Consider the following 15,276-nt stretch of genomic DNA (forward strand, 5'->3'; position numbering starts at 1 on the left):
GGCAGTGAGTGTGACTTCAAACATTCATTGGTGGTAAATCAATCACTGTAATTTAAAACACATACACCAGGAAGACTCGCCTGCAGGGAATGTTTGGTGAATATCAGATTCACTGCTTTATACAGTACACATGCCCCTTTAGTTAAACATTAGGTATACAGCTAAATACACAGTTGAGACTTCATGAACTAAATATGTAGTCTAGAGGAAAGAAGGGAAAGGGGAGACGTGATTGAAACCTTTAAATACATCAAGGGGATGAAAAAGGTTTAAGAGGGCAGGGTTTTCAATATGAAACCAAGATCAAGAACATGGGGACATGACCTCAAACTAACAGGAGGAAAGTTCAAAACTAATCTTAGAAAGGAGAATTTTACTGAAAGGGTAGTTGATGGTTGGAATAAACTACCAGCAGATGTTGTAGGTCATCCAACAGTAAATGGCTTCAAACATGCCTGAGACAAACATAGATCTATACTTAGACAAAAAAGTAAAAAAAAAAAAAAAAATGTACATTAAGTTACAAAAAATGGGCAGATGGTCTTTTCACTGTTCTGTGTTTCTTTGTTTGAAATACATTGTAATGGCAAAAATATGAATGCAAACTATACACTGGGGGGAGAACCTCTGGGGGAATCTAGGATGGAAAAGGACCTGGGGGTCCTAGTAGATGATAGGCTCAGCAATGGCATGCAATGCCAAGCTGCTGCTAACAAAGCAAACAGAATATTGGCATGCATTAAAAAGGGGATCAACTCCAGATATAAAACGATAATTCTCTCGCTCTACAAGACTCTGGTCCGGCCGCACCTAGAGTATGCTGTCCAGTTCTGGGCACCAGTCCTCAGGAAGGATGTACTGGAAATGGAGCGAGTACAAAGAAGGGCAACATAACTAATAAAGGGTCTGGAGGATATTAGTTATGAGGCAAGGTTGCGAGCACTGAACTTATTCTCTCTGGAGAAGAGATGCTTGAGAGGGGATATGGTTTCAATATACAAATACCATACTGGTGACCCCACAATAGGGATAAAACTTTTTTGCAGAAGGGAGTTTAACAAGACTCGTGGCCACACATTAAAATTAGAAGAAAAGAGGTTTGACCTCAAAATACGTAGAGGGTTCTTTACTGTAAGAGCGGCAAGGATGTGGAATTCCCTTCCACAGGCGGTGGTCTCAGCGGGGGGGCATTGATAGTTTCAAGAAACTATTAGATAAGCACCTGAACGACCGAAACATACAGGGATATACAATGTAATACTGACATATAATCGCACACATGGGTTGGACTTGATGGATGTGTGTCTTTTTTCAGCCTCACCTACTATGTAACTATGTAACTATATGTACATACAGTGCCTTGAAAAAGTTTTCATACCCCTTGAAATTTTCCACATTTTGTCATATTACCACCAAAAACATACATGTATTTTACTCAGATTTCACGTGATAGACCAAAACAAAGTGACAGTGAAGTGGAGCAAAAATGATGAATGATAAAATATGAAAAAATACAAAGCGCTGTGATGGTTAAAATAGCAAAAATCAAACTGATCATATATAAGAGAAAGGCTGCTATCAATACCAGGTGCTCAACATCCCTTCACAAAAACGTATAAAATAATAATTGAAGCGCTTAACTCTATAATCAGTAAAAAAATTAAAAATGCATTGCTGTGCATCCCGCACATAAAATTCACCCGTGTAAAAAACAACCAGTGTAAAAGTCCAATACTGTTCTAAGTGTTACAAAAGCTCATAAAAACTAAAAAGGGTAAACCGTGATCTTACACAAAAATAAATAAGTGAAGATGCTCAAATGTGTATATAAAGAACTAATCTTCCATCATAAAAATATAAATAATGAAAATTAGTAAGCTAAATGTGTACGTGATGTGATTAAACAAGAAGAAAGAGGCGATAAAAACAATAAAAAAGACTGATATATATTATGTCCCAACAATTGTGGTTCTTGATTGATTAATTGGAGTGTCAGCTTGTCATTTAAACAATTCTTCCATCCACCTCCATTCTCATCAAGGACAGCTTACCACACCGTTGATTATATGTAAATCAAAGAAATGAACAAGGAAAAAAATCATTGCGCAATGAACTCCATGTAGTACACCAGCAAAAACACACTCAGAGGTTCACTCACGTGCGCCCAGTGGTTATAAAAGCATATGAAACAAGCATTAGCAGTCAGCCGCTGTGAACGAGAGAAAGGATCACTGCAGTGCACCGCTCAGTGTCAGCCTGCAGAGTGCGTCCTTGGCTCCTCCCACGCGTTGCGTCACCGTCACGTGACTTTCTCAAGGATACTCTCGAGGTGCCACGGTCTCAGTTTATAAGCACATAGGCTTCAAAGTAACCATGGATACAGCGTTGTTTGCTCAAGTCATCATCCTGCTTACTGCATGTGTTCATATGTTTCCATTTGAGTACATTTATTTTACAAACAAAAATGATTTAATAGTAACAAAAATACACATTAAAAACAGCTACATAGAAATGACATTTAAAACATTTAAAACCATTTAGAGAAATGACATTTTTAGAGCGCAACGTATTATCCTGCACCCCCCAGTGGTGGCAGGTCAATATTGCACCATGAAACACTTATATATCATTCCCCAGCACCCACTTGCAGTGCTATAGGAATCAAGGGAAAAAATGGACTCTCTCATGTAGTGTCTGTTTTGTTTTTACAAACATAGTGTCATGTACATATATAGAGTATTAAAAGATATATTAAATTAATTCTAGCGATATCAAGTATATATTAATCCCCAAATATAAACAAATGTATATATTCATAAAAATTTTTATATAAAAGAATTTTTTTTTTTAAATATATATATACAAAAGCCATAAAATAAAAAATCCATGAATAAAAAACTCAGATTTGATTAAAACCACCAATTAATTGTTACCATGCAATAATAAAATTAATGGACTATTGTGATATTATTTATGAAAAATTAAAAATCAGATATAAAACAATTCAGGTCGAATTCAATATGCAAGCCATTAGGTTCAAGGGTACGCATCAAAAATATCCATTTAGACTCATTTTTGCTGAGTTCTCTAATCTTATTGGAGCCCCTCCAATGCGGTTTATATTTTTGGATTGCCCAGAACTTCAGGTCCCTGGGGTCTTTATTGTGGTGCATAGCAAAATGTCTAGATACACTATGCTTGGGATAAGCTTTTTTGATATTTTGGATGTGCTCTCTTATTCGTTTCCACATAGGTCTTTTTGTTCTACCTATATATTGGAGGGAACAAGAGCATTGTAGAACATACACCACACCTTCTGTTCTGCACGACACAAAGTCCTTAATCTCAAATTCTTTTCCTGTGCTAGTTGCTACAAACTTCTGACATTTGACACGGTTTCGGTTGGTGTTTCTGCAGGCATAACACCTTTTACAAGGGAAAGAACCTTTACCCTGAAAGAAAGACAAATACGTTACTTTTTTAGGGGGGTCCGGTACATTTTTGGCGATTAAGTCCCTCAGGGTCGGAGCTTGCCTATATATAAATCTCGTTTTTTCTGGTAGAATATTTCCCAAAGTAGTGCCTGCTTTTAAAAGAGGCCAATGTTTTTTGATTATCTTCTCCATTTTTCTATGTTGAACACTGAAATCCATGATTAGAGGTATGTCATTCTTAGTTTCATTTACCTTAACCTTATCTTGGATCAGTAGTTCTCTAGATACCTGGTTTACTTCTGCAATTTTGTTTTCAATAAATTCTTTGCTATATCCTTTGTCTTCAAATCTCTTTCCCATCCAATGAGCTTGTTTAAGATATTCATTATTGTCCGAGCAATTTCTACGCAGGCGCACAAATTGTCCTTTCGGAATATTAATTAACCAAGGCTCATGGTGACAACTATTTACTGGTATATAACTATTCCTCTCCACTGGCTTGAAGAATGTTCTGGTACTGATACAGTTTTCTTTCAGCTCTATAATTAAATCTAAGAAGTGAATTTTTTCCTCACTAATTTCATATTCCAGTTTGATGTTTTTTTGATTCAGATTCAGTTGCTGAAAAAATGAAGCTAAGCTAGATTCATCTCCTCTCCAGATTATAATGCAGTCATCTATGAATCTTTTATACATCACCAGTTCTTCTGGGGTATTTGAAAAAATTGCTTCCTCCTCCCATTTAGCCATGAACACATTGGCTACGCTTGGAGCGTATTTGGCTCCCATTCCTATACCCGTTAGTTGTCTATAATAATTTTCTCTGTACCAGAAGTAATTATGTTGTATTCCGAATGCCAGGCTCCTTAGGATAAATCTCTTTTGCTTCGAGATAAGATGGCTGTATTGATCCATGGCCCACTTTGATGCTTCAATTGCATCACTATGCTCAATTATTGTATACAGTGAAGCTACGTCAGCTGTTGCTATGACATATTTCTCATCAGATCTCAATTTTAGGGTCTCCAGTATTTGTAGTAGTAGTAGTAGTAGTAGTTTAAATGACAAGCTGACACTCCAATTAATCAATCAAGAACCACAATTGTTGGGACATAATATAAATCAGTCTTTTTTATTGTTTTTATCGCCTCTTTCTTCTTGTTTAATCACATCACGTACACATTTAGCTTACTAATTTTCATTATTTATATGTTTATAATGGAAGATTAGTTCTTTATATACACGTTTGAGCATCTTCACTTATTTATTTTTGTGTAAGATCACGGTTTACCCTTTTTAGTTTTTAAAGAGCTTTTGTAACACTTATGCCGCGTACACACGGTCGGACTTTTCGTCTACAAAAGTCCAACGGACGCTGACGGACTAAAGCTGGCTGGTAATCCGATCGTGTGTGGGCTTCTCCGGACTTTCAACGGACTTTTTTAGCCTCAAATCCGACGGACTTTAGATTTGAAACATGCTTCAAATCTTTACGTCGTAAGTACGACGGACCCCGAAATCCGCTCGTCTGTGTGCTAGTCCGACGGACAAAAACCCATGCTAGGGCAGCTATTGGCTACTGGCTATGAACTTCCTTATTTTAGTCCGGTGTACGTCATCACGTACGAATCCGTCGGACTTTTGTGTGGTCGTGTGTAGGCAAGTCCGTTCGTAACAAAGTCTGCCGCAAGTCCGCCGAAGGTACGTCGGAAGTCTGTCGGACAGGCTGTCGGACTTTTGTAGACGAAAAGTCCGACCGTGTGTACGCGGCATTAGAACAGTATTGGAATTTTACACTGGTTGTTTTTTACACGGGTGAATTTTATGTGCGGGATGCACAGCAATGCATTTTTATTTTTTTTACTGATTATAGAGTTAAGCGCTTCAATTATTATTTTATACGTTTTTGTGAAGGGATGTTGAGCACCTGGTATTGATAGCAGCCTTTCTCTTATATATGATCAGTTTGATTTTTGCTATTTTAACCATCACAGCGCTTTGTATTTTTTCATATTTTATCATTAGTTTCACTGTTCAAATTTTCACATATAGCTGCAGCGATGGATATTTTTGATTTTATAGAAAAACACGATTGATCTAGAAAATGTTTTTTCAACTGCACCTAATACAGAAAAAGGAGATTTAGACACCAATTTTAGAAAATTTGGCCACCTGATGGAGAAAAAGGTGAGCCTATGGTGGGACATTGCAACCCATGAACAATACATTAAAGATAGCATGGTCCCGAGAAGATTAAGATGGGAAGTCCCCATTTGTGATGGTCTGACAGACCAAGATGGAGTAAATTAATGGTATAAATTTTTTAACGATAAAGGATTAGATCTAGTACATTTTGTTTTGAAAAGGAAACAAAGGAAATTAAGCATGATTAACCAACAAATTGCTGATTGCAAAATCACATTAGATCCTTTTAAAGACACAGTACCATTCACAACATTAACTAAGCAATTAAATAAAATTCTAGAATAGAAGGATGTAGAACTAAAACAAAGGAAAAAAAGGAAATATCTGAGAGATGCAAATGATTACCAATTGGAACAGGTATTCAATTGGCAAAATAATGTAAAACAAGAAAAAACAGGATCAATTGCCTCCTCCCCTGAGAGAGAGGTGAGGATCATCACCCCAGGAGAGAAACAGAATATAGAACTCAAGAGAGAAGATCGAGAACACCAGATACCTCAAGATACAACAGACAGATGGAACCGGAACAAAGAAAAACACATAGAGGAGATAATGGACCAAGAACCCCAAAACCTTGGTGGAGAAATAAAACAAAAAATAAATCACCAAGAAGACCCTATTGGAAAAACAATAATGGCAATAGGAGACCCAATAGACCATATCAATCACCACACAATCAACCCAGGCCATATCAATCACCAAGAAATGGGCCATATCATTATCAGTATCAGGGTGATAATGGAAGGAACCCTAGATATGGGGAACAAGAATATTATCAACAATCAAATTGGACAGAGCCAAGAGAGTACCAACATAACCAAGAGACAACCACCAGTATATGTATAGAGATGAAGCAACTAACCAGTATCAGAATTATGAGAGGAGAGATCCAAAGGGCTATCAGCAGAACTCTTATGAATATCGAGAAAATCAACCTAATATTAATAGAAATTGAACTAGAGATCAAGATCATTACAAAGATGATGAAAGAAGAAGTCCAATACATACCACCAATAGATATGAGCCCCTAAGAAATTATAATGATGAAGAACAGTCAAGGTCTTTTTTAGAAATGCGCAGGAACGAAGATCCCCCCCCCCAAAGTAGAACAAAACAACAGAGAAAGAAGTCCAAATCTCAGAAAAGGGGATGCCGAGCCGGATGGAAAGTCAAAAAGAAAAAGAGAACACTAGGAGAAGGTATATATAATCTCAGCGGTAAAGATCTAACACAAGCCGAATTAATCGCACTGGATAAGGGACGCACCTACTAGGAATATGGATACATTTCAAATGTATATTGATTTACAAAAATATACAAGAAGACTAAATATTAAGAAGTATATGCTATCAAAACCCCTTTCTGTAAACAACAGAGAATTGGAAGATACAGAAGGAGTGAAGCATAGTAATCTAAGAAACAAAACATTTTTTAATCTAACCATAACCAATAATGAACACATTGAAGTGTTCAATAGAATGGTGATGAAAGACTTTGAACAATTGAAATTTAGAAGAATCTCAGAACCCCGACATGTACAACAAGCAATTAAACATCTGGAAGATAATAAGGACATCATAATAAGACCAGCAGACAAAGGGGGGGGCATTGTAATACTATCAAAAGAATACTACCATCAGGAATTATTGGGACAATTAAGTGATACCAATACGTACATCAAACTCATGAGTAACCCCACCAAAGAATATAAAAGGGAATTATCTGAGTTAATCCGAAAAGGAATAGATAAAAATATCCTAACCAAAAAAGAATCTAACTATCTAGTGCCTGACACCTGCAGAGTTCCTATAATTTACACGGTTCCTAAAATTCATAAGAATGCAGAGCAACCACCTGGAAGACCGATCATAAATGGGATACAATCAATCAATGCAAGGCTGGGGGAATATGTTGATAAATTTTTACAACCCCTAGTACCCGCAACACAGGCATATCTAAGGGATACAAAACATCTGCTACAAATACTGGAGACCCTAAAATTGAGATCTGATGAGAAATATGTCATAGCAACAGCTGACGTAGCTTCACTGTATACAATAATTGAGCATAGTGACGCAATTGAAGCATCAAAGTGGGCCATGGATCAATACAGCCATCTTATCTCGAAGCAAAAGAGATTTATCCTAAGGAGCCTGGCATTCGGAATACAACATAATTACTTCTGGTACAGAGAAAATTATTATAGACAACTAACGGGTATAGGAATGGGAGCCAAATACGCTCCAAGCGTAGCCAACGTGTTCATGGCTAAATGGGAGATGGAAGCAATTTTTTCAAATACCCCAGAAGAACTGGTGATGTATAAAAGATTCATAGATGACTGCATTATAATCTGGAGAGGAGATGAATCTAGCTTAGCTTCATTTTTTCAGCAACTGAATCTGAATCAAAAAAACATCAAACTGGAATATGAAATTAGTGAGGAAAAAATTCACTTCTTAGATTTAATTATAGAGCTGAAAGAAAACTGTATCAGTACCAGAACATTCTTCAAGCCAGTGGAGAGGAATAGTTATATACCAGTAAATAGTTGTCACCATGAGCCTTGGTTAATTAATATTCCGAAAAGGACAATTTGTGCGCCTGCGTAGAAATTGCTCGGACAATAATGAATATCTTAAACAAGCTCATTGGATGGGAAAGAGATTTGAAGACAAAGGATATAGCAAAGAATTTATTGAAAACAAAATTGCAGAAGTAAACCAGGTATCTAGAGAACTACTGATCCAAGATAAGGTTAAGGTAAATGAAACTAAGAATGACATACCTCTAATCATGGATTTCAGTGTTCAACATAGAAAAATGGAGAAGATAATCAAAAAACATTGGCCTCTTTTAAAAGCAGACACTACTTTGGGAAATATTCTACCAGAAAAAACGAGATTTATATATAGGCGAGCTCCGACCCTGAGGGGCTTAATCGCCAAAAATGTACCGGACCCCCCTAAAAAAGTAACGGATTTGTCCTTCTTTCAGGGTAAAGGTTTTTTCCCTTGTAAAAGGTGTTATGCCTGCAGAAACACCAACCAAAACGGTGTCAAATGTCAGAAGTTTGTAGCAACTAGCACAGGAAAAGAATTTGAGATTAAGGACTTTGTGTCGTGCAGAACAGAAGGTGTGGTGTATGTTCTACAATGCTCTTGTTCCCTCCAATATATAGGTAGAACAAAAAGACCTATGTGGAAACGAATAAGAGAGCACATCCAAAATATCAAAAAAGCTTATCCCAAGCATAGTGTATCTAGACATTTTGCTATGCACCACAATAAAGACCCCAGGGACCTGAAGTTCTGGGCAATCCAAAAATGTAAACCGCATTGGAGGGGCTCCAATAAGATTAGAGAACTCAGCAAAAATGAGTCTAAATGGATATTTTTGATGCGTACCCTTGAACCTAATGGCTTGAATACTGAATTCGACCTGAATTGTTTTATATATGATTTTTAATTTTTCATAAATAATATCACAATAGTCCATTAATTTTATTATTGCATGGTAACAATTAATTGGTGGTTTTTATCAAATCTGAGTTTTTTATTCATGGATTTTTTATTTTATGGCTTTTTTATATATATATTTTTTTAAAAAAAATTCTTTTATATAAAATTTTTTATGAATATATACATATGTTTATATTTGGGGATTAATATATACTTGATATCGCTAGAATTAATTTAATATATATTTTAATACTCTATATATGTACATGACTTTATGTTTGTAAAAACAAAACAGACACTATATGAGAGAATCCATTTTTTCCCTTGATTCGTATAGCACTGCAAGTGGGTGCTGGGGAATGATATATAAGTGTTTCATGGTGCAATATCGACCTGCCACCACTGGGGGGTGCAGGATAATACTTTGCGCTCTAAAAATGTCATTTCTCTAAATGGTTTTAAATGTTTTAAATGTCATTTCTATGTAGCGGTTTTTAATGTGTATTTTTGTTACTATTAAATCATTTTTGTTTGTAAAATAAATGTACTCAAATGGAAACATATGAACACATGCAGTAAGCAGGGTGATGACTTGAGCAAACAACGCTGTATCCATGGTTACTTTGAAGCCTATGTGCTTATAAACTGAGACCGTGGCACCTCGAGAGTATCCTTGAGAAAGTCACGTGACGGTGACGCAACGCGTGGGAGGAGCCAAGGACGCACTCTGCAGGCTGACACTGAGCGGTGCACTGCAGCGATCCTTTCTCTCGTTCACAGCGGCTGATTGCTAATGCTTGTTTCATATGCTTTTATAACCACTGGGCGCACGTGAGTGAACCTCTGAGTGTGTTTTTGCTGGTGTACTACATGGAGTTCATTGCGCAATGATTTTTTTCCTTGTTCATTTCTTTGATTCACATATAATCAACGGTGTGGTAAGCTGTCCTTGATGAGAATGGAGGTGGATGGAAGAATTGTTTAAATGACAAGCTGACACTCCAATTAATCAATCAAGAACCACAATTGTTGGGACATAATATATATCAGTCTTTTTTATTGTTATTGTTGTTCTTCTTGTTTAATCACATCACGTACACATTTAGCTTACTAATTTTCATTATTTATATTTTTATGATGGAAGATTAGTTCTTTATATACACGTTTGAGCATTTTTAATTTTTTTACTGATTATAGAGTTAAGCGCTTCAATTATTATTTTATACAAAAATTATGAATGGTTTTCAAATTAAATATCTGAAAAGTGTGGCGTGCATTTGTATTCAGCCCCCTTTACTCTGATACCCCTAACTAAAATCTAGTGAAACCAATTGCCTTCAGAAGTCACCTAATTAGTAAATAGAGTCTACCTGTGTGTTAGAGGTTTGTTAGAGAGCCTTAGTGAAGAAACAGCATCATGAGGGCCAAGGAACACACCAGGTCAGGACAGGTCAGGGATATTTTTTGTTTCAAACCACCCGTTTGCCCGTGCGCCAGATATTCATTTTATTTCATAAAACACTGTACCCATATGAAAGTTATCTTTTTTTTCACAAAAATTGAGTTTCCTTTCACTGGTATTTAATCATTGCTTGTTTTTTTATTTATTTATTGCAAAATAAACAAAAAAAAAAAAAAAGTTTTTTCTTCATTTTTGTTATAAAATTTTGCAAATAAATAATCTTTCTTTATGAATTTAGGCCACAATGTATACTGCTATATTTCTTTGGTGAAAATAACCCAAATCAGTGTATATTAATCTGTAGGAAAGTTATAGAGTCCATAAACTATTGTATATATTTCCGAAAATCGATCAATCCTGATGTACTGACGGGCCTCATTTGTTGAGGCACAAAAATGCCAGGAGAGTAAAAATATCTCTCAAATTACCACTTTTTGGAAACTAGGCAGTCCAAGGTATTTAGTAAGAGGCATGGCAAGTTTTTTGAAGTTGTAATTTTTTGTCACAGTTAGTGACAGTATGTAACAAAAAAACTTTTTTTTTTTTTAACCACTTAAGCCCCGGACCATTTGGCTGCCCAAAGACCAGAGCACTTTTTGCGATTCGACACTGCGTCGCTTTAACTGACAATTGCGTGACTCCCAAACAAAATTGACGTTCTTTTTTCCACACAAATAGAGCTATTTAATCACCACTGTGGTTTTTATTTTTTGCGCTATAAACAAAAAAAAGCAACAATTTTGAAAAAAAGCATTATTTTTTACTTACGACGTGATCTTCTACATATTTTTGGTAAAGAAAATTGCAATAAGCATTTATTGATTGGTTTGCGCAAAAGTTATAGCGTCTACAAAATAGGGGATCGTTTTATGGTATTTTTATTAATATTTTTTTTTTACTAGTAATGGCGGCGATCAGCGATTTTTGTCGTGACTGCAACATTATGGCGGACAGATCGGACACTTTTGGCGCGATTTTGGGACCATTCACATTTATACAGCGGTCAGTGCAATTAAAAATGCATTGATTACTGTGTAAATGGGACTGGTAGTGAAGGGGTTAACCACTAGGTGGCACTGTAGGGGTTAAGTGTGTCCTAGGGAGTGATTACTAACTGTGGGGGGAGGGGCTATGTGTGAAATGACACTGATCACTGCTCCCGATTACAGGGAGCTATGATCAGTGTCAGTGTCACTAGGCAGAATGGGGAAATGCTTGCTTACATTAGCATTTTCCCGTTCTTCCTCTCTGTGAGCCGTGATCACACTCACGGAGGTCACGGCGGCTTCTCAAAGGGCATAGCACAGGTACATTAATCTGCCTGTACGTGCCCTTCTGCCAACATATATCGGCGTGAGCCGGTCGGCAAGCGGTTAAATATTTTTTATTACATTTTTTCCTTTTTTTTACATACAGTGACAAGAGCAATACAGTGTTACCATACTACTCGGGGGGGGGGGGGATCAGGATTTAACACACTATGGTTGCTTATAACTGTGAATTTATTATCAGCAACCATTTTTTTCTGAACGAAAACTACTCATTCACTGTTTACTATTGTGATTAGTTACAGTTAATCACATGGTATAGATGGGCTGTGATTGGCCCTGTCCGTACCATGTGATGACTGTGACCAATCATAGAGCTCATCACAACAGTACACAATGAAAGGCTCGTAACGCAGCCTTTCATTGTGTACAACTGTCATGTGATCTGCTGAGATTGGCAACAGTGGTCACATGGTACTCGCAGCAGGCCGGTACAGTGACCTGTCATCGACCGCTTCAGGTGGATAAGAACACGTCATATAACGTCCTCCCAGAACAGTATTCCCGCCTGGCCGTCATTGTACAATAATCTGTGCGGGAAGGTATTAACACATACATAGTGGGATCAAGGTATGTTTTTAATATTTTTGTTCAGAAAAACCTTTAATTTAGAAATTGAAAATAGGGGTGATGTATGGGCATACAATAAGAAAGGCACCAAACCATATTTTAAGACATGTTCTTTTGCTTTTTTCTCAGTAAAAACAAGGGCAATACCACGGGACTATGTCTACTTGATGGCCTAGGATTTGGTACTAATTACCTTGCAAATTTACACATTCAAAAACACTGTGTTGGAAACCACGGCATAATTATAAGTGATTCCAAGGCCTTTACTTAAAACACTTGCCTGGTTGTTTCCCTTGAATAATCATAACAGTTAACAATGGTTCTTGTGAGTGAAACACAACACTCCACAAATAGCCAAGTGACTACCCTGAATCTTAGTTTAGTTTTAGTAGCTTCCAATGTTGATGCTGTACCTTCAGCCCACTCATCTGACAATTAATCAACACCATTCCATTGCTTGTTTAATGTCTATGAACAGGTGGGTTACACAGGAAACTGTAAAGCTGAACCAACCAACAGTAGAGGCAGCTTAGTAGCCAGTGATAGTGATCTGTGAATCAAATTCTTGCTGAGCAGGATAACAAACTCAAAAAAGATTTACATATATGCATTTTAAATGTTTATATAGTTGTGTATCTGGAAATCCGTTTTAAATCTGGCTTCGGAGTATATAAAATATATAGAATGGCACTTACTTTGGTTTTGTGAAATCAGAGAAGTACATTTCTGCGAGTAGATGCCAATTTATGCCACCATTATTACTGTACTGTAGTAAAACTCCCTCTTCTCTGCTGTCTGGTTTATTGCAAGATGGACTGTCTCCTCCAATCTGTATATAGAATTGTATGAAATCTACCCATGTTGTGTCCATGTCCCAGCTAACCAGCTGTCTTCTGCCATCCTAGAAAAAAGTCAAGCAAAATATATTATAGCAAGATTAATTTCCATAGAATTATAATCAAATCTTCATACTGAGCTTGTGATGAAAATAGGAAATTAAAGGGAGACTATAATTTTTAGTCACTTTTATTTGAACCTATTTTGTTTACAAGCTTATATTTTAAAACCTGTAATTTAGACATTTGTATAACTCTTAATTTTAGAAATAAACAATAATTACAAAGTACAGGTATGTCCCATAATTTGAAAAGCATGTTGTACTGTCTAATATGAAAGCATACTTTTGACAGCCTTTCTGGACCAATTAAATTATTCCCATTTCCGAATGCAGTGTGTGTAAAGGGGAAGGTGTCATTAACATTTTCATACACAATATTTTATATTTGCCTTATAAGAATAAAATTATAATGTTTATTTTGTAGCACTGTGTATAATAAATAAAAAAATATATACAGTGCATCTGGAAAGTATTCACAGCGCTTCACTTTTTCCACATTTTGTTATGTTACAGTCTTTTTCCAAAACGGATTAAAGTCATTATTTTCCTCAAAATTCTACAAACAATAGCCACTTTTTTCCTATCTTTATTTATAGGATCCCCTCTTAGCATCGACAGGCCTGCTTGCCGTGATCTAGATTTAATTTCACATGTTAGGTATGTGCTACCATCAGGCAGCCTTTTGTTCTATTATACAACCATGAAACCCACTTTGGTTCCCTCTGGGGATGGGTTGTTAGGCCCTTTATTATTCTCTCCATCAAAATTCTGGTTTGGAGGCACTTGCATTTTGTAAACAGCTATAAACGCGGAAGTACTGGCTGTGTGGTACATGTGACAACAATCTCCCGTATTTTTCACATGTGTGGGCTATGGAGTAGAGAGGCAAGACGGAAGCCTTCTCGTACAAAGAAAAACATCCAAGCTCCGCTAAATTTTGCAAAAACACATCTGAAGTCTCCCAAAAGCATGTGCGACAATGTGTTATGGCATGATGAAACCAAGGTTGAACTTTTTGGCCATAATTCCAAAGGATATGTTTGGAGCAAAAAACAACACTAAACATCACCAAAAGAACACCATACTCACAGTGAAGCATGGTGGTGGCAGCATCATGCTTTGGGCTGTTTTACTTCAGCTGGAACAGGGGCCTTAGTCAAGGTAGAGGGAATTATGAACAGTTCCAAATACCAGTCAATATTGGCACAAAACCTTCAGGCTTCTGCTAGAAAGCTGAACATCTTTCAGCATGACAATGACCCAAAGCATACATCCAAATCAACAAAGGAATGGCTTCACCAGAAGAAGATTAAAGTTTTGGAATGGCCCAGCCAAAGCCCAGACCTGAATCCGATTGAAAATCTGTGGGGTGATCTGAAGAGGGCTGTGCACAGGTGATGCCCTCGCAATCTGACAGATTTGGAGTGTTTTTGCAAAGAAGAGTGGGCAAATATTGTCAAGTCAAGATGTGCCATGTTGATAGACTAATACCCAAAAAGACTGAGTGCTGTAATAAAATCAAAAGATGTTTCAACAAAGTTTTAGTTTAAGGGTGTGCAACTATATTATTTTATTTTTTTATTTTTACTTCCCTCCACCTAAAAGATTTCAGTTTGTTGTTCAATTGAGTTGTACAGTTTATAGGTCACATTAAAGGTGGAAAAAGTTCTGAAATGATTTATCTTTGTCTAATTTTTTTACATCACAGAATCCTGACATTTTAACAGGGGCGTGTAGACCTTTATTATCCACTGTATATGGGGTATATCGTAAAATATCGCAGTAAAATCTGCTTCAAGAATAATTCCAAATGCTAAAATTAGTTTTAGAATATTCTGGAAAGATTTCACTTTACACAACATTTACCCATTATTTTTTATTAGATATTTTATTAGTATCCTGATTGATGTATTGATAG

General features: G+C 36.5%; 1 protein-coding gene across 2 annotated transcripts in view; it reads right to left on the reverse strand.

The window, feature by feature from the left end:
- Positions 1-15,276, reverse strand: part of RELN (reelin) — an 865,607-nt gene that overhangs the window by 213,057 nt on the left and 637,274 nt on the right. For both annotated transcript variants that reach the window (XM_073619618.1, XM_073619617.1), the window contains exon 25: positions 13,156-13,361. In XM_073619618.1, the coding sequence (XP_073475719.1) occupies positions 13,156-13,361 (206 nt within the window). The remainder of the gene's footprint in view (positions 1-13,155; positions 13,362-15,276) is intronic.

Source organism: Aquarana catesbeiana, linkage group LG03, assembly GCF_042186555.1.
Source record: "Aquarana catesbeiana isolate 2022-GZ linkage group LG03, ASM4218655v1, whole genome shotgun sequence".
In the NCBI taxonomy this organism is placed as follows: Eukaryota; Metazoa; Chordata; class Amphibia; order Anura; family Ranidae; genus Aquarana; species Aquarana catesbeiana.